The sequence below is a fragment of the Podarcis liolepis genome (genome assembly GCF_965112155.1).
Source record: "Podarcis liolepis genome assembly, chromosome: 1".
In the NCBI taxonomy this organism is placed as follows: domain Eukaryota; kingdom Metazoa; phylum Chordata; class Lepidosauria; order Squamata; family Lacertidae; genus Podarcis; species Podarcis liolepis.
In genome coordinates, this window is record NC_139554.1 from 64,266,222 (window position 1) to 64,286,224 (window position 20,003).

The 20,003-nt window shown below is 38.7% G+C and overlaps 1 protein-coding gene across 6 annotated transcripts in view; it reads right to left on the reverse strand.

The window, feature by feature from the left end:
- The window catches only part of DCDC1 (doublecortin domain containing 1), a 246,701-nt gene that overhangs the window by 2,945 nt on the left and 223,753 nt on the right, over window positions 1-20,003 (reverse strand). For 5 of the 6 annotated variants that reach the window (XM_083462254.1, XM_083462253.1, XM_083462250.1 and 2 more), the window contains exons 31-39: window positions 17,828-18,031; window positions 16,139-16,346; window positions 11,033-11,188; window positions 10,339-10,440; window positions 9,075-9,211; window positions 7,534-7,713; window positions 6,592-6,742; window positions 4,254-4,363; window positions 128-190 (exon numbers count right to left, since the gene is read on the reverse strand). In XM_083462254.1, the coding sequence (XP_083318380.1) occupies window positions 128-190; window positions 4,254-4,363; window positions 6,592-6,742; window positions 7,534-7,713; window positions 9,075-9,211; window positions 10,339-10,440; window positions 11,033-11,188; window positions 16,139-16,346; window positions 17,828-18,031 (1,311 nt within the window). The remainder of the gene's footprint in view (window positions 1-127; window positions 191-4,253; window positions 4,364-6,591; window positions 6,743-7,533; window positions 7,714-9,074; window positions 9,212-10,338; window positions 10,441-11,032; window positions 11,189-16,138; window positions 16,347-17,827; window positions 18,032-20,003) is intronic. The other variant, XR_014516364.1, reaches the window with a different exon arrangement.

The following is a 20,003-nucleotide window of genomic DNA, read 5'->3' on the forward strand; positions in this document are numbered from 1 at the left end:
GTTAAAACATTCTAAGAACATTTACTTGTGATTTAGCGACATTTATTGAAAGGGATGGAATGCCTCATGAGTCTGAGTTGGCACTGGCTAAAATAACTAGATTTTTTTAACGTCAGTGACTACTTACCTAGTCGCTGGAATACTGATCAGTTCTGCATGTAAGAGCCAGAAGACTGCCATTTGTGTTGACCTGTATATATTTTTAAAAGTCACTATTAATATTGCTGCATTTAAAAAAAAAAAAAGAAATTCACAGGAATCATGATGTTGCCAAGACTTCAGTCATACTGTCTAAAACTATTCTGCTACATATTCTGCAGTAATTTTTTATTTAAAATATTTCCTCCCAGGGTCATTTTTGCACACTGAGCTTTTTCAAGGGAACATAAGACATTAAATTCTCCAGTGTGCTTAGCCTTACTTGCACTTCTTCTGCCCTACATGTTTTGAATGCTTGAATGCATTCACAGCATGACTTAATACAGAGCTTCCACATACAGAGAGACAAAGTACAGCAACTTCTGATCCACCAAGCTAACCAGCTTCATATGATGGATCTCCAGTAACTCAAGTGTCTTCCTGGTTTTGCAGTCTTCTGGGACAGGGGCAACCTTTTTAAAGTTGAGGCTTTTTTTTTTTTTAATTGATAGCCACGTTCCATTGAGGAAAAGTAGTTTGGGACACATACTACCAGGGCTTGAAGCCAAAATCAAAAAGTGGACAATCCCAGAGCTAACCCCAAGCCACCTTCCTATTTTTTCCCATTTTGTCTTTGATTCTCTCTCACTCTCACACACATCCATTTATTCCCGCAGAATAAACCCAGCCAGATGAGCAGGGTATTAATATATTATTATTATTATTATTATTATTATTATTATTATTATTATTATTCCCCCATCAACAGCCTATCCAGAGATTACCCAAAATAAATAGCCTCCTCTTCAGTGCAGCTACAGGGCCTGCAATCACCCTCCCTCTGCCATTAAAATAATCAAGAACATTTCTTGATTCCGCTTGCTGATGCTCTTCATTAATCTCTTACTGTCTGCAGGTTGCTGTACCTTGTAATATAGATTCAGAGATGTGAAAAAGGGAGGAGTGGCATAGTCTCTGGGGTTGCAAAGAATGGAAAGAAAGCAGCAGCAGGAGGAGAGAGGGTGTTGGGTCCCCTCTCACATTCTTACATGCTCCAGCACGCTGAATGCAATGGAATTGGCAATGGATGAGGTCTGCTTTCCACTGTGCAGGGGTGTAGGGACTAGTACAGAGACACAGGAATGTGAAGGAGGCCAGCAGATCTGATACCAACTTGGTACATGTGACCTCAGCATGGTGAAGGTGATGGAAGAACAAGGCTCTCCAGACCAGGAATATGGGGCTCAATTGGCTATAGTTGCATGCACCTGTTTCCTTTTTGTCTGTTTAATCAGTAAATGTGTATATACCTTTTACACATGATGTTAATAATGTGATTATCCCTTGAAAACAGCATTTTTCTTTCACAAATAGCCAGTGTGTGATGTGAATGCTTGGAGAGCTTTAACCTTTTGCCCTCCAGTCCCAATCAAGATTGGGTTCTCCACAATGGCTATTTGCATGGGGTGGGGAACTCTCATGCAAATAGCAGCCATGGGACCCCTGATTGTGAGTGAGACCACATGAGGAACCCAGGGTTGCAGTCTCCCTAACTCCATGCCACGGTTCCATTTTGGATAGGGCCCCTGCATTGCACTCAGAGGCAAACCATGTCATTAACGTCATCAATTGTTTGGCCCACAATTGACAAAGTTGCTAACCAAGGCAAAGTTCTTTTTCAATGATGCTGAAGGAACAAAATAGATCCACAATTTTTAGTTGGAATTTTAAAACGAGAAGTGAGGTGAGACTCTACTAGTTCAACATAATTTCTAACAAAACAATGCTAGCAGTGATGTAGACAAGGGAGAAGGAAGGAAGGAAGGAAGGAAGGAAGGAAGGAAGGAAGGAAGGAAGGAAGGAAGGAAAACAGTCACATAGTCAATTGTATTTGTTTTGTTTTTAAAACAATGTGCGAGAAAACTCTCTATTAAGTCAACATTTTAATTACGGATTTTAAAAAACTGTTTAAGGAAAAATCTTCCTATGGAATGTGCAGACTGGCAGAGTTCTCCAGAGAACACCCTGTACATAGTATGGTCATTGGTTTGTCACTCCTGATTTTCATTTGCATCACCTTAATGTTTCCATAGCAGCAGAAATTACATTTCTCAGAGAAAGCTGCCAGGATCAGAGATGTTTGGTGGCACTTCAGCTTAATGATAAAAAGGAGTCCTGCTGATATTAAAGGGGTGTGTGGAATGAAATAATTGATTCAAATCAATAAGGTACAATAACCGGAAATTACTAACTTTATTAAAAATTGGGGAGGCTAGAAGACATTTGACATAATCAGGTATTTAGATAATTGAGTGGTATTCAATTCTTATCAAGCAGCCCTATGATCCATAGAATCTATTTTAGATAATATTTTTTAAAGATGCATTGGTAAGAGCAAGTACTAAATTTACTTGACAGGACTGACCTATTTAGTGACTAGGTTACATTTCAAGATGCAGGAGTGATTTTAGTCCCTGTGTGAATGGGAAAATACACTGTGTGAATAATTTAATTTAGGGGATCAACACAACAACAGAGCCATAAAAATGTTTTGAACTCCAAAATACTCTCTGAATTGGACAGATCTGTTAGGGATGGGTGATGGCACAAATCTGATATAGTGGTGATATAAATACCTCAATAGACATCTCACATGTGTTAAGATCATGTTTCACCTGAAAGTTTCCAAGGTTAGCAAGCTGTAAATATCAACACATATCAGAGCAGTCAAAAGATTGGCCACATGTATGGTTTCACCAACTCACCACTTTTTAAAAAAGAAATATGGCTGTATGAATCAGTCATCATTCTTGTGTGTTACCATAGCACACATTTTTCCATGAACAGGATATTGCAAATAATCCATGCAAAATTCTAATAGCTGAATTGTCCCTTAGTCCCATATTTAATTTATGAAAATAATATATTATTCAGCTTATAGAAAAATAAAGTTAGACATATTTTACAATGAAGAGGGACTGGCTTGCTCAAGTTATTTTGCAGCTAGTCATCATTTTTATTTATGATTTTATTTAGTCAGTTTATATATGGCTTACTATACGTAAAGTATCCTAGTTTACAGGATGAAGTTTCTACACAATGAACACAGTTATGAGAGTAGATTGTAGACCTTTTCGGTAAGTGCTGTTTGTGAGGAATGATGTAAAGAAAGCTTTTTTCCCCTTCCAATTATCCACATGGAACTAACTGTGAACTTCTTATGGGTAAAATTCTTTTTGCTAAAGGCAACAAATATTAACCAACAATGTCAGGGACAAAGAATTTTGTTCAAAGATTCTCTATTTGTATAATCACTTGTCTTTAAAAATTTACCTAGTAAGTCAGTGAAATAAACTCCCCCTCTAGTGGCTTTGACAGTCCTGCAACAATTAACTTCAGACATTTGATTCTCCCTTGATTCTTTTTCTTTGAGTGAAGATACAGCTTCTGTCCAATTATTTTAAAATATTTAAAACTGCTCCAGAAATGGAGTTCCTAGCTATGATTTACTCCCAATGAGATCTCCTTCGCAACAGAAGTGACATAAGGGAAATCCTTAATCAGTTTCAGCTAAGAGCCTTCTGCGCCATCTGCTAATAACTATGTTGCATTTATGGCTGTGGCGAGACCACACTCGGAAGACCGCATAGAATTCTGGTTGCCCCCGCCTCCAAAAGGGAACTGTGGAGCTGGAAAAGGTAGGGGGAAAGGGCAAGCAAAATGATCAAGCAACTCCCCTATGTGTGAAAGTCAAAACATTAGGAGCTTTTTTGCTTAGAGAAAAGACGAGTGAGGCATGACATGATAGAGATGTGGAGAAAGTGGATAGAGAGATTTTCTCCATTTCTGGTGAAACTAGAACAAAGAGAAATCCAATTAAGCTGAAAGTGGGAAGATTCAGGACAGACTGAAGGAATGACTTTTTCAAACAGCGCATACTTAACCATGGAATTCACTCTAACAGGAGGCAATGATGGCCACTGACTCAGTTGGCTTTAGAAAAGAATAAAATAAATTCATGGAGGATAAGGCTATCAATGACTACTAGTAATACAACATAATTTACAGTCAATTATATAGTATGCGGTACTATTATTTAAATTTTATGATACAACCTTCCCGGTAACTTTTTCTGATGGTAAGACAATAATGTTGGTAGATTCTGGACCATGCTGTTTCCGAATTCTGGCATAAAGAGCTCTAACTTCCAATTCATGTTTCATGGCTGAAACAACAGTTTTAAAATTCAGTTTTGAAAATTATTTGTCTACCAATCTCTTACAACATGCAAATGTATAATTTAAGTTGTTACTGTCATACATTTCAAGTCTTATATTCGTTTATGGACAAGTTATAAGAATAGTTGGATATGGAAATAGGGTTGGGTGATTCTAGTTTGGAATTAATCAATGGATGTAGATTATTTCTGGACTGGGACTGTTAGGAATGACATGAAGTCTAGGACGTGGATGTAGATAGAAATGGAATCTCCTGGAAATGTCAATGTTCACCTTATCTGCATGGATCCCCCCCCCCCCTAATTTTGCCAGTTAGCCACTGAGCTACATTTGATATGTGCTAGTGATATACAAAGCCCTACAAAGCTTGGGATCGGGATACTAAAAAAGTCTTTCCCCTCATATACCCAACTGATCAGTGCACTCTTTGAAAGGGGGAGTCCTGCAGATGCCATCTTCCACATGATGTTGGAATCAGATCTTTACTGTGTAGTGGCACCTATACTTTGCTACATATCAGTAAGGCACCTATTATCTTTTCAGTGCCTCTTGAAGACTTTCCTCTTCCAGCAAGTTTTCTAAATGGAAGTTTTAATCCTGGACATGATCTGTATTGGATTGAAATTATTTTCACATATGTAATCATTTTAACTGTTTTAACTATGTTTATATATGTAACTATATATATAAAACTATATATATATATATATATATATGCAGGTTTTGGTGTCTTCGGGTGTCTTCCCGTGTAAGAGTTGGGGTGTCTAGGCGACGTTTCGACGAGGTCTCACTCGTCATCTTCAGGCTGGTGCTTTCGGCTTCTTGTTACTGGAACAGAGCAGGATCTCAGTGTTTGAGTTCCTATAAATACTGTTGAGGGGGTGTGGTGTATAGCCTCCAACGTTCTGGGCAGAGAGGAAGTTCCCAGGTTAGTGTGCCTTTTCTTCTTTTGTTCCTTAATTACTTGAGGGATATCTTGAGTGATTTCTTGAGTGATATTCTGAGTACCACTTAGGTGGGTCATTAAGTGTGGATTAGTTGCTAAAGCTTTTGTGTCTTGACCTCTTGAGCTTGTGAAGAGTTTTTCTGAGAAGATGGCTGTACTGCACTTAGTTGTGCTCTGGCTTGGCTTCGTGTATAGGGGCGAGCTGTGGTTTTGTGCCCTGTGCCAGCCAGATCTGTGTAGGGATTGCAGGGGGGTGCAGCATCCAGAGGTGCCACTATGGTTTGGCTACTGGATGGTGTCTGTAATTTATCTGTGGAGAGGGTCTGGGTTTGGGTCTGGTGTGGTTGATTGGTGATGGCGTTCTGTGTGCCTCTGGTTCTGGTGTCGGTTTTTGTGGGGAGGGCTAATTTCCAGATGTCTGGCAGGCGGGACGTGTCGTCACGCTTGTTCATGTTGTGAGGGTGTTTCTCTATCTCGATGGCTTCCATGATTATTCTCTTGTGGTGATGTTCCATGTTAAAGAGCAATTTGGAATCTGCAAAATTAATTTCGTGTCCTGTTTCTTTCATGTGTTGGAAAAGAGAGGAAGTTTTTTCTTCTTTTTTGACGGCATTCTTGTGTTCTGCGATACGTGCATTTATTCGTCTGTTTGTTTGTCCAATGTACGTCCAATATATATATATTATGAACAATCCTCTCTGCCACTGCTTTTTGCTATGGTGAGGACTTGTGGTGGGGCACCAAAATTATCTTATATTGTGCTGAGTATATATAGGGGTGGCATGGGATTAGGATTTCCCTTTTTTCCCAAGACTCACATACCCCATCACTAAAAAAAATAATAGTGACTGTTATCAGACCTGAATCATTGGTCGTGTTTCTTCTGTGTTAAGTGAAGGGGAAATAGACAGTGGCAAGTGTTCTAGAGTCATCAATGGAGTACAAAAGGGCTTCAACTCAAAATAACCCTTAAGTCAAACATATTCATTCTATATCTATATCTATATCTATATCTATATCTATATCTATATCTATATCTATATCTATATCTATATCTATATCTATATCTATATCTATATCTATATCTATATCTATATCTATATCTATATCTATATCTATCTGGTCAGGTGCATATCAAACATGGCCAGGGAGAGTTTTGCTAATCACATCTGGCCATGGCTGCCATCCAGACTTCTTGATCAGCCCACCCACCTCTTAGAAACATAAGACATATCTCTTATCTACAAAAAAATCCTTCGGAAAATGTACCTTTTCTGCTCATAAAGGGATGGCCTGTGCAAACACAAACAATCATGTCTCTTTCTATTTCATCCCATGCTTGCAGCTGCTCACCATCAGGTGTGTACAATGTCTTTGCAGGTTGTGGCATTTTTAGCTGAGTTGTACAACTGTCAAGTAGCTGAAACATAAAAACTGCATTAGTATTCAATGGTTCGTGTTGGTTTGCAAGTTCAGCTTGCAGGTTAGAAAATACTGGCTTCCAATTCATTAGTGAGAACAGAGGTGCATACCAAGTAAGGCTAATTTCAAGGCAAGTATTATGCATATACAATGTGTTGGACATGGTCTTGAATTCCTGTTGTTATTATTATTATTATTCCTAATATTATTTTTATTATTGTTGTTACTATTGACAAAGCGTGAAATTCAACGCCATGCTAAGATGATCATTCCAGCAGCACAAAGATTCATGCTTGCCAGAACAATCTCCCCTCTCTTCCCTCTGTCTCTGTTCTGGGGGTGCTCCCAAACCCTCTTGAGAAGTTTTGGGGAGGGCATGGGGGCTGGCATGAGAAGGAGAGAAGGTCCTGTTGTTCTAGCAGGAATTGTTGTGTGGCCTTCCACTAGCGCAACAACTTAGTAGAATAGGACCCAAGCATTCTTTTGCCTGAGAGTCAAGAACTGGATTGAGACCTCACAATTTGCACGGGGTGGAATAAAACAAAATGGGAGATGTATTAGAAAGTACTGAATATGTCCAAGCTCTGCGTATATTGGGGGGAAATAGCCAATGTGCAGATTTCATGGCTCAACATATTTGTATCTTATTTGGTTGAAGATTTTTGGCTCTAATAAATTCGTGACCTTAAACTCCATCCATGTCTCACATTTTCATTCCTGGGTTTGTGGGCACTAAATACAATGGTCTTTAGAAGCACTATTTTGAATGAGAGATTTCTTCTGCTTTACCTCTGCAATTGTTTGCCCCCAGGCATAAGCTCCTTGCTCAGGTGTAAATCCATTCACATAAGCCCACACTCTTTTAGTTGTTGGCTGCCTGTAGAGCTCTCTGTGACTTTTCACCAGTAGTTTAGGAGAAAATGGAGAAGTTCTTTTGAATTGTAATGCTTGAAGCTCTGAAAGGTGCATCTAATATAAAACACAAGTCATGAAGTTCATGTGTGATAATATCTTTAAAATAGTACTATTACTGAAGATATTTCTGACTACTGATGGCAGTCATTTGTTGTAACATTTGCACTGGCTGTTAATACTGCTGTTTTCATATATTAATCCACCATATTAAACCACGGTTATTAACTATGATTTAACACAAACCATAGTTTGTGTTCTTTCTCCTGGATGTGCTCTGGATGTGCTCTGCTGGAGCAACAACCAATAAGCCTTGGCTTGTCATATCATCCAAGACTGGCCTTGTGGTTTGTTTCTCCCAAACAATGAGGGGTAAGGCAAGAAGAAGCCTTGGCTACTGCTTGTGATTTGCTTGGTGAGAATCAAATCACATGCCTAGGTTTGGATGACACAATAAGGCAAAGCTTGTGGTCCATTGCTGTTGATATGGTGCAACCAGGAGTGAAAGGAGTGAAGTGGGGACTTTTGACTGGGGACTCATTAATGTTAAACAGAGTAAACCATTAACTATGGTTTAGCATGATATGTGAACCAGGCCTTGTTGTTATTGTATTTCAATGGGTTTTATTAGGTAAACCTCCAGTAGGAAGGTAAACAGTGTTTCCGTGTGCTGCTCTGGTTCGCCAGAAGCGGCTTAGTCATGCTGGCCACATGACCCGGAAGCTGTCTGCGGACAAATGGCGGCTCCCTCGGCTAGTAAAGCAGATGAGCACCACAACCACAGAGTCATCTGCGACTGGACCAGCAGTCAGTGGTCCTTTTACCTTAAGATGTTTTCATAGAAGCTGGTATTTAAATATTTTAATAAATTAATGATTAAATAAGCTATTCCTTATGTGTTTTAAGTACATACTATGCCTTATTAAGTACATTCAACTTACATTTATAGTTTTGTACTTTAGAATACTTCAAAGAAATGTTTTACATTGCTCTGTTCAACATAGTGATTACGTGTTGAAGTCAGAAGCCACTCTACTGTCTGAAGAACGGCATATCCCTTTGGGAATGAATGTTGAACTCGCTCCAGTAACTTGCTGGTAAAACTGGAGTCTATAGCAGTGGCAGGTAAAGTTTGCTTCTCTCAGGAATCATTTGGATATTTGTGGGAAGTTAAAAATGGTAGCCAAAATATTCGGCAAAGAAGCCAATTTCTCTGCCCAGAGCAATTCTGTTCTTATTTCTTCATCTCTTCCCATGTAAAAGTATGAACATTTCCACTCTCACCTTGCTCCTAATCACAGGAGCTCTAGTTTGAATGAGTAGTTGGTTCAAGTAGTCACTACATAATTTTTATGTTGATAGAATGTGACAGCCTTAGTAGTCAGTCAAACTACCCAGCAGAAAGTGCATTTCCATACCTCTGTATGTTGTATGGTTTCCATGAGCCTCATCTCTTCTTGAGTTTCCTCAGTCCAGCCTCCTTCTACAACCACAGGCTGGAGGGGGCTCTTAGTGGGCACCAAACTGGCTGCTTTAGATTTTGCTATGCGTCGCCCTAAAACAAGGATGGCCCAAAGAGTTATTCTTTAAATAAATAAATCAGAGTGTTTTATTTGAATGGCTCTAAGTCTTCTGGTGGCTATTTGATGCTCCAGCAAGTTTTTTTCTGACAGGAGTGATGAGATGCAGCAGGGAAGGGGTGGTGACAGGAAACCTCTAGAGGAAGTAATTCTTGGTGTACATAGAGTATCTTCATAATCTATTGTTGTATATCTCACCGACCCACACACTTTCATGCTAAATTGCCATTTAAGATCTATGGATTACAGGTTTTCTAACCAGATTCTAGGGTAGAGAACTACAGTTACTGAGTGAAGCTTAATTAAACACAATGATATAATTATCACATAGTGATAACTACATATATTTTAGCTTCCCTCTAAAAACAGATGGGGGGGATGAAAGCAACAACATCAGATCATTCAGGCCTTAAATTATTCTCCTCATAAATAATTGCACAAGGTAGCTAAGATAAGCTAGAGCAAATTGTAGAGGCAAAATGTAAAATATGGTGTTCCATGTCAACAATATGGACAAGAGTATGTATTTGAGAAAACATTTCCACCCCTAACTCAATGTATTCTTCAGCAGAGATGAGGCAGAAGCATTGCACCCATATGTTCAGAAACAGTTTATAAAGTAACAAGATTTATCAAGTGGAAATCTGAATGAAATATGTATGGATGATCCCTTCTAAAAACTCCAGTTCAAATGTGCTTGCAAACGTGTGATTTTAGTCATGGGGTAGGTACCTGATCTTACTTCTTGCAAATCATACTATACTGTGTCTGTGTTAATTCCATGACAACCAAAAGCCCTGATTTGGGAACTGCAGGCCAAGCCCAGACTGCACAGTACCCATGATGGAAAGACTAGCATGGGCATAGGAAATCCTACACTATGTTATCCTTTCGGGGAATGTAAGTTTAATGCCTCAAACTGAAAAGAACAATAATATACTGTGCATATATAGCCCAGAGTGAACCACCTGAGAAAGAAGCGCTTTGTGGATGAACCCCATGTGGGATAATATAAAGCTAAATGTGCTTATTTATTATGTTGTGGGAAGAGAACATGATAACAGTGAATTCTGCCATTGACCCTGAATTCTGAGATACTGACCTTGTAGTTGTCTCATTTTGTGCTTCATTGCATCTAGGTCTGCCAGAATTTTATCTTTCTCTGACCATTTTTGTCGTCCTTCCCTCTCTGCATTTTGCAAAGCTGTAATAACGCAAGATACACATTATTTTGACTACAGTTTGTTTCATAGTGATTTTGTACCTGCAGGTCTGTAAAGATTAACAGTTAGCATAATTGGATCTGTTTCAGCAAATAGTTTTTTAAAAGAACCAGATACTGTTAGTAAGTTAAATAGATCCAATTATAAACATGTAATTAAAATGTAAGCTTCTTCATAAGGAACTCTCTCTGAAAATACTGTAAAGTTTAAGAAAGTCTCTGTAGAAAATTTGCAACAGTAGTATTTTTGTCCATGATAATAGCCTGTTTATTATTTCTCATTTTACAGTTATTATTTTTTGGATCCCAACTGTGAAACTAGTTCTGTGTGCCCAAGAGCGCTTCTTGAACAGAATGTACACAGCCTGCATTGCAAACCACTTTGAACCAGTTTCAAAGACAGTTTGTATTAAGGGGTGGTCGAGCATTCAATGGAAAGGAACCAGAAATCAAGCATAGTCAAGAAAAGTAGCTGTCTGGATCCTAGCCAATGTATTGATATATCAGCATAACAATTTCCCCAGTTTAGGTGCTGCCGTAACAATAAAAAAATTCATTGTCTTCCATGACTTACTATCCAAAGGCAAGAAAGGTTCTCCAGTGGAAACCCAGACCTCAACTGGATTTCTAAGAATGATGGTGAGCAAAAAATCATCAACCAAGGTCAAATTATCTGGAGTCATCACTGATGGTATAGACTTGGAGTTCATTTTCTCCTCTGACTCCTTATCTTTGGAGAGAGAAAAAGAGAGTTATAGGACTGCAGTTTTGGTGTCATTTTGTCATCTTTAAAAAATTTCAAATCATACCATATCTTGCTTTTATTTCCCTTTTTATATATTGGGTATTTAAGGTTCGTGTTCATAGGTGAACACTGGGTGTCCTAACATCAGTAAGCTCTTGCCACCAAAGTGTAGATCCTCAATCATAGTGTTGATGATATACAATAAGAACAAAGTAAGCTGCCCTATACAGTCAGACCATTGGTCCATTTAGCTCATTATGGTCTTCGCACTGATTGACTGGTAGTGGTTTCCAGAGTTTCAGACAGGAGTCTTTTCCTAGCTATTCCTGGAGATAACACTGAATTAAAGTGTGTGCTCTATCACTATGTTATGGCAGGACTACGAAAAAATTGAATAGGAAAGATGCCCACTTGTATTAATTACAATACAAGCCTACTTGTATTGGGCAACCACTATTAGATAATTATGAATTTTAGATCTTTGAATATACAGTAGACCCACAACTTACACTTGATTTAGTCATGCAATTGCAGCTTTGTGTGGGTGGTGGGAAACTAAATAAATGGAGAACAGTTGGAAGGGACCACCAGAGATTTTTCCTGCTTGGCAGGGGGTTGGACTCGATGGCCCTTGTGGTCTCTTCCAACTCTATGATTCTATGATTCTATCTCACAAGATCTTGTAAAAACCAGGTGAGTCAGCTATAGGGGGCTGAGGTGTCTTCAGTCCCCTCAACAGTTGCTGTGAAAGGGCCAGACGCCCGCAGTTTTGAGGTGGGCCAGCATGTGTGTGTGATGTCACGCACATTGTGCATCGCAGCTCCAGTAGCTGGCTCCTTCAGAGCACTTGGCCTCCTCCAGGCAATGCAACAGCGTGCACATGTTGTGCATTTGACACTACACACATGCAACCTGTGGGTGGTGTCACATGCATGCTATGTGCCAGGCCCCCTCAATTTTGGGGGCAACCTGGTGCCTCTGGTAAAGACCCTACGAGAGCTTGCACAACCTTCCCAAAGCCCGGCAAGTTAGGGATGGCCACACCTTACACTCTTTTTCCCTTTGTGTGTGGAACCCCCGGAATGTAACCCTGATGTAAGGTTTGGGCCACCTGTACACAGCTATCTTCAGTATAAATATGCAGTGACATCTAACATTGTGTGTGTACTTCTGTTCATGCAATGGGGTTGTTTCCTCTTCTTCTCCTATCCCCCAAATCCCATCCAACCTCAAATCTGCTCCAGAGCCAAATTGTACAGGAACAGCTTTACTAGAAAAGATGGCAACAGACTGAAGAATAGACAAATAGAAGAGGATGCCTTCACTCCAGTATGGCTCCCCTTTATCACATACACAGCCCAGCAGACAACAACAAAAACCCACTGACAGGATAGGAATCAATATGGCTTACTCGACCCAACGAGCCCTCCCCACTCCCTCACAAATGCAAACAAACCCCACTGCAGCCAGCCACAAACAAACAGCCACACCCTGGGCCCCCTTAACCCCTCTCACTACCAAGGAAATGTAACAGGCAGATAGAAAGAGAGCCTATCCAGTTGACACTGACACAAAACCCCACACCTACACTATAAAAAAGTCCCTCCCCCGTTTTCCTTTTTCTTCCCCAACCTTATACTGTACTCAACACTAATGTCTCACAACAAATGTAACTGATCTGTAGAAAAGACTTAACAGCCTGATGCATGTACTTTTGTAAACCAAGAAAATCTTGGTTTTTTAAAAAAAAACACTGCTCCAGAGGGTTGGGGAATTCACCGCGGCAGATTTGGATATGCATGGAGTGCTACAAAATGGAAGGAAGGAAGGAAGGAGAAGTCCTATTGCACAAATAAAAATCCGTTACTCAGTCAGGCAGGGATCACCATTACAGTTTAACCTTCTGTACCACAGCGGACAAGAAGGGTTAAACTTAACAATTTCAACAGAAAACAAAAGGAAATTTGTTTACACCAGTGGAATCCAAACACATAGAAAAAACGTTCTGAAAATGCTTTTTAAAAAGCATTTTAAAAAATAAATTGGATTTTCCATAAGGCTCACCATCGTCATCTTGTGTCACATTGTATATTGCACTTAAAACACACTTAAAACGTTTTATTTGCAGCTGTATTTATTTGCAGTCCATGGTTACTAAAGAGGATCCCATGAATAGTACATTTATTTACTCTTCCTTTAAAGGGGAAAAGAAAATCTAAAGAAACAAATCTTTCCTTTATACATTGCATGCTTGGAAAGTTGTAATTTCTTTTATTTCACTGATACAAATGTGTCTCCAGCCGACTTTGCAATGGACCATGGAAATGGACCTTTAGTTCTCACATTTAACCTCAATATTTCTCACAACTTATTCAGAAAACATCTTATTTTAGAATGTTTCTTCTGTTGTTGTTTCTTTCCTTGGCTTTGCTCTCCCACACCCCTAAATGTGATAGTGGGCTTCCATCTACCACACAAAGCGAATACTTTATCAAATACAAAATAATAAAGTTTATTTACGCAACAGATATCAGCTATATTTACTAAATTTCAAAGAAGTATTGGCCTTTTCTTTTGCTGAGAAGAAGAAATGATGGGTAATTGCCAATCTTCAGTGTGCTGAACTGATTTTTAAGTATGTTTTTCGAAGCTTTTGCTTTAAATTTTTGAGTGGATGAGATAAAAATCTGTAAACTTCATAAGCTGAAAGATGCCTAATATAAAGCAGCAGCAAACGTATAATGAGAAGACTCTAGTGGGCTTGTGTACTGCTTAGGAAATCAATAGGAAGGAAAATAAAGGGGACTAAAGCAGATAAGATGAGCCCTTTTCTGAGTATATTTGATAAAGATTGGGAAATAATACATAGGAAAGAAATACTTAAAAGAAAAATATAGACATAAAAAGAGCCCAAAAAGTAAACTAGACCTATATTAAAAACATAACAAGATGATAAATGGGAAATGTGCCCCATGCTTCATTTTTAGATAATGATCAAAGGTATACTTTTTTGAAAATATATACAACTCTTTCAAATATAAATATAGAATTGAATTCTTGAAAGCTAGATCAATACTGCACTAGACAAGAATGGCTGTGCTTAACAAGAGACAGAAATTATATAGAAAGTTGTTTTCAGTGGTACTAAAAAATAAAGCAGGAATTTAAACTTAACAAATACATGTTTCTTTGCGCACTGTATGGTTGCAGACTCATAATTTCCTTTGCTTCATTGAGAAAAAGGAATTCCCACATACTTTGCATATATTCACTGAAATAAATTCCAGATGGGTTGCTGCAAAAACAACAGAAGAATATTGTGGCACCTTACAGATAATTCTAACATAAGTTTTTTGTGAACCCATTGGGAGAACATTTCAGTCCCCCAAGTGCTCAGATACTGATATGAAATTCACCATTCTTTCAGGAGAATCCAGCACTAAACTGCTGAACTGGAATTTATCATCAAGTTTGATTATATCTGTTTTGGACTTAATAGGGCTGAGTTTTATTGCTTATCAGTGCTGTTGTGAATGGTTACTGTACTCATGTGTGGTTCAGCTTTGCGTGGAAGTATCACAACCTGTATTTCTTGTGCTACATAGTCTTTTAGGCTCTCTAACTAAAGTAACTCAGTGTGATTTACACGTGAAATTACAGGGGAAAGTAGTCTCAAAATATAATTTGAGCAAGGTGGAAATGGTAGCACTCTTAGGATGGTGAACCCTTCACTGATCTTAGTGCCTGGGCAAATGTTCAAGCTTGCCACTGTCTGGAGTGAACCCTGGAGTGAGTATGCCTGCAGACTACTGAATTTTAACTTCCACCAGCTTCCTGTTTCCAGTGCGACAGGAATGGAGTCTCCCCAACACCATGGGAGAGAGACAGACAGAGATAATCAAATAATGATGGGGGAATTTCATTATCTGCTTTCGTCTTCGGCTGGAAGAGGGACTAGACTCTCACCCACAGTTTATCTGGTGGTCTGGCACTCGCTTCCCCATGGAATGTGAGGGCAGGCAAAGACACTGGGTGCACAGAGCACTACGGCTGCCACCACTCTCCCCCCCCCATCCCATTCCTGGAAGCACAGGTTATCCTGTTAATTGGATTGTAATTGAAGTAAACTACAGGCGCGTGCCAGAGACGATGAGATAAGAAACTGCGAAAACAACCCAGCTACAAGGATGTAAAAGGTTTGGACTAGGAGCGGATTTCATTTCATTATCTATTACACCAACACAAACAGAAATCACAAGATTGTAGCTCTTATATAAGGGTTTGCTATATCTGAATGGAATGGAAATTATTAAAATTTTGGAATGCAGAAAAAAGGTAGAAGAATGAACTCATCAACTCTAGCATGTGAGGGGGCCAGTTTAAGCAAATTGTATAATTTGACATCTGAATAAATGGCATTAATAATTGTATTACTTGGATAAAATTGGTATTGTTAGAATGAGGCTGCTATTGAAATGCTACTGGAAAATTAATAAAAATATATTATAAAAAAGAATAATATATAAAAAGATATATAATATATAACTTCCATCTGAATATAAGCTAAATGTATATGCTTTCACAATTTATGTGTATGTAAAGTAATATTTGGCCCATTTAAAGATTCATGATAAGATGTATTGTACAAATAACTACGGTAATTAGAACCTGCAGTAGCATTCTAAAATAAAACAAAAAAATTAAACATTTGTTCAAATACAGTGTACCAACATTAATCTTTTCTCCATGAGACACCATTATTCCTTGTGAAAATAGAAAACAAAGTGAGAGACTTCCAAGATATTTCTTGGCAGCATACCAGCAAACAGGCTCCCTATAGCTTTACTACAAAAAAGTTAGCTCTGTGAAGTGAAATAATTTACATACTAGTTAAAGAGAAATTTAATTGGGAACTTGCTGAGGGTGGTATTTTACCTTTCACAAGCAACACAGATGCGTTTTCGTTAAAGCCAGGAAAAAAAGTTGCTCCTTCACCTCGTTTTTCAGACTCCTGCTTTCTGAAATAATCATTTACAGCGCTCAAGACTAAATCCTTCAATGTAAGAATTAAGGTCCCTTCACTTGTGTACAGTCTACTTGCTGTCCTGTTAAGTTCAAGTCGTCTTGTGCATAAAGAAAGCAGCTACAGAAGGGGGAAAGTTAATGACATATAATTAAGCTTACTAACGCCAAATATTTAATAAAAATGCTTAAATTGCCATCCTCAGAGTTTTCTTTCTGTTATTTATTCCTCCAAGCAGCATATAGGCTCTCTCCCCTCCCTTTTCTCCTCACAGCTACCCTGAGATGTAGCTTCGGCTAGCAGAAGTTTACTCCAAGAGCTTCTTGGCAGAGTGGGTTTTTGAACCTGGGTCACCTCAGTCCTAGTCTAAACTCGGCCCTCCAGATGTTTTGGGACTACAATTCCCATCATCCCTAGCTAACAGGACCAGTGGTCAGGGATGATGGGAGTTGTAGTCCCAAAACATCTGGAGGGCTGAGTTTGGGGGTGCCTGTTCAAATCATTTCGTGCCATTGGATTCTTAGCTGGAGGTATTATAAGTGCAATATTTCTGCATCTTTGTATACCCTCACATTTTATAGGACGAGGACCAAACTACATGGGGCACTAAATGCATCACTTTTAAGTTGTGTCAGTAGTGGTTGGCGAAGTGGCGCAGGCAGGGTGGCACTGCTGGTTCCTGAGAAGGAAAAGGGTGAGGCACAGAGAGCTCAGTGTGGTCGTGTGGGTATGATGGCAGGAGCATCGTATTGGTTTGATTCCTGCTCCCACACTGCTCTAAGCTCTCTGTGCATCCCTCTCTCAGGAACCAGCAACAGATAGCGAAGCATGAGAAACATGAGAAAGGGGATTTTAACAACAAAGGGGGTGCCAACAAAAACTGCCCCACAGTTGCTATTTGCATTAGATGGAAAGCTGCTAATGGTGCCAATGGGAGCTTTCTTCCCAATGCAAACAACAATGTCAGGGGGATTTGTGTTGGCAGCACAGCAGGAAAAACGGGTTAGTTGCTCCATCGCACCCCTTTTAGTTCAAGTCCCGGTGGTTCATTCTCCCTTCATCCCTCGCAGCTGTTATTTGCAACAGTAAAAACACTCATGAAACTTAAAGTGGTGCCTCTCTAAGGTCATGTCTAATTTGTCCTTGAATGCACAAGATAATTGGTTCGGTTGTAGATATCAGCAATATGGAAACCTTTTGTTAAAGTCAATACCAGATAAACTTTTTCCCAAACATGCATTAGCATTTAACATGAGATAATGACACGAGGGCAATTTAATGGTTTATGTTTATACTCTGTTGTCAAAACATTAAATGAGCCTCTTTACATATACTAGAGAACATGTCAGGGCCAACACAAAACTTTTTGTTGCCTGGTAAAATAAATAAAAATTGTCTTTCCTTCCCTCGTGGAAGAAATAATAAAAATAGTTGATCAAACCAGGCGAGGATGTGTTAATCATTCTCCACCATACACCACACACTCACCCTATCTAACCCCTCTCCCTAGCTGTTAGCATGGGATTCTTGCCCATGATCTGGTACCTACTGCTTGTCCAGGTCAATTCTGTTAGGATGATCTCTAGAGGATTGCTACTCACCATAGGAAATGTATTAGCAACAATTAGCTGCCCATTTCTGTAACCAGCTCCATTTCTGTATGCAATAATTTTCACGGCTCTTTGGTTTACAGCTGCAGACATCTTTTCTGAGATTATTTGCAATGATGTTTCTGTCCTCAAAGATGCTAGAAATTCTTCTAAATAATGTAAGGTGGATTCAGCTTCAGAAGTGGACAAATCAGTCTTTAGGATAAAAGGAAGAAGATGCAATCATGACTTCTGTTAAAGTGAATTTTTAAATGGTAACTCATTGATTCAAGTGCTGTTCCTTGTGGGAAAATGATGTGACTATTATTTGCATATGTCACTATGAGTTGCACAGAGTTGTGAACTACACAGGACACCAAACTGAACTTTTATTAAAATACTACTGAGAGATATGCATAATATACTTCAATAGGATTACATGAACGAATGTTGGGGATACACACAGATATAGGATGTCTTACTGTTATATTGATGAAATAAATATATATATATTAAGCTGAACATATTGACTAAATTAGTAAAACAAAACAAAAAAGCCCTCACACTTCTGTGATGCCTTTATATGAAACTGAATGGGAATTGGATTTGGCCTTTGGTGAACAGACACTCCTGAACAAATGTTTTCGCTAACCTCCCCACATAATTAAGGTTACACCTTCGTTCAGTGCTTTCCCCCCCAAGAAAAATGTTCACAGGTACTCTCATTTTCCTACTCATATTGAAATACTGCCCCTCAATGAGGCCAAACCTAAGATTCACAAAATGTTTAGGGGTATGCTCACCCCTGCGTCTCCCCAGAAAAAAGCACTGCCCTCGTTACATATTACATCTCAAAAGAAAATTACTCCTAGACTACTAACCAGGATTTTAAGCCCTTCTTTCTCAAATGTTCAGACAGTAAAAAAATTGCTTGTTATTTTGTCACTTACATCCAGATGAATACCCCCCAACACAATTTTTTATATACTTTTCTTATTGTGGTAAGGCCTGAAAAGCTTCTTGTTGTGTGTTATGTTTATATCTCTGCTGTTCTGGCAATCAGTATATGTGCACCCAAGGGTCATATTGTCAACCATATTCCATGTTGTTGACTTTTAATAGGCTTATAAGCTTCTGGGAAAAGGTTCTTTTCATTGGCTACAGTGCAGTACTTAGTGGGAACCTTGCAAATTACAGAATTGCTCAGAGAATCTGACTATAAATATACCTTACGATTTAAAGCATTTTATAGACAAATCTTTACATAGATGTGGCATAGGTTTTTTTTAAGAGAGCCAGAAAAATCATTTAAGAATGTGCTTATGTTAATTAATAAATCTAGCAGGGCATCTGGTCATAAGATTAACAAAATCTTACATTATGGCTAGTATCCTTGGTGTGTGTTTGAATATAGCAGTAAAGATAAAGTGTGGGGAGATAATTATAGAAAAAGTGGGGAGAGCATTATAAAATAATTATATGGCATTGGCTAGTATTGTTGCATTTTACAGATTATAACTATATTTGATTTCTATCCAGCCTTTTTGTTTGACAGGGACTCAAGGTGGCTCACAGCTCAAAACAGAAAAAAAAATCATTTAAAAAACAATTAAACATTAATAGAATACATATATGACCTGTGTTAATAAATACAAACCATTACAATAAAAACAACATAGCACCAGCCCTTTCCTTAAAAATAGTCAGTTCCCCAAAGCCTCCTGAAACAATAATATAATAATAATAATTTATTATTTGTACCCTGCCCATCTGGCTGGGTTTCCCCAGAGACTCTGGGCGGCTTCCATCAGAGATTAAAAATACATTAAAACACCAATCATTAAAAACCTCCTTAACAAGAATGTCTTCACCTGCTGGCAGAAGTACAAGGAGGGAGCCAGTCTAATTTCTCTAGGAATGAAGTTCCAGAGTCTGAGAGCAGCTACCAGATAGGAAAATCTGGCTGAGAAACAATGCTTTGATCAAAGTAGGATCTTAACTTAATCCACAATTCAACCCCAGAACCTGATTTTAATGCCAGGGTAAGTTTTAAAATGTTTAAAATTATACTTAAAGTGAAATAGCCCTAAAGCATGTGCAGAATGCCTAAGTCCATAGTAACCCGTGTCTAGTATTTTCCAGCAAGAAAAATTGTGAATCTAATCTCATTTTAATCTCCAGACTGAAA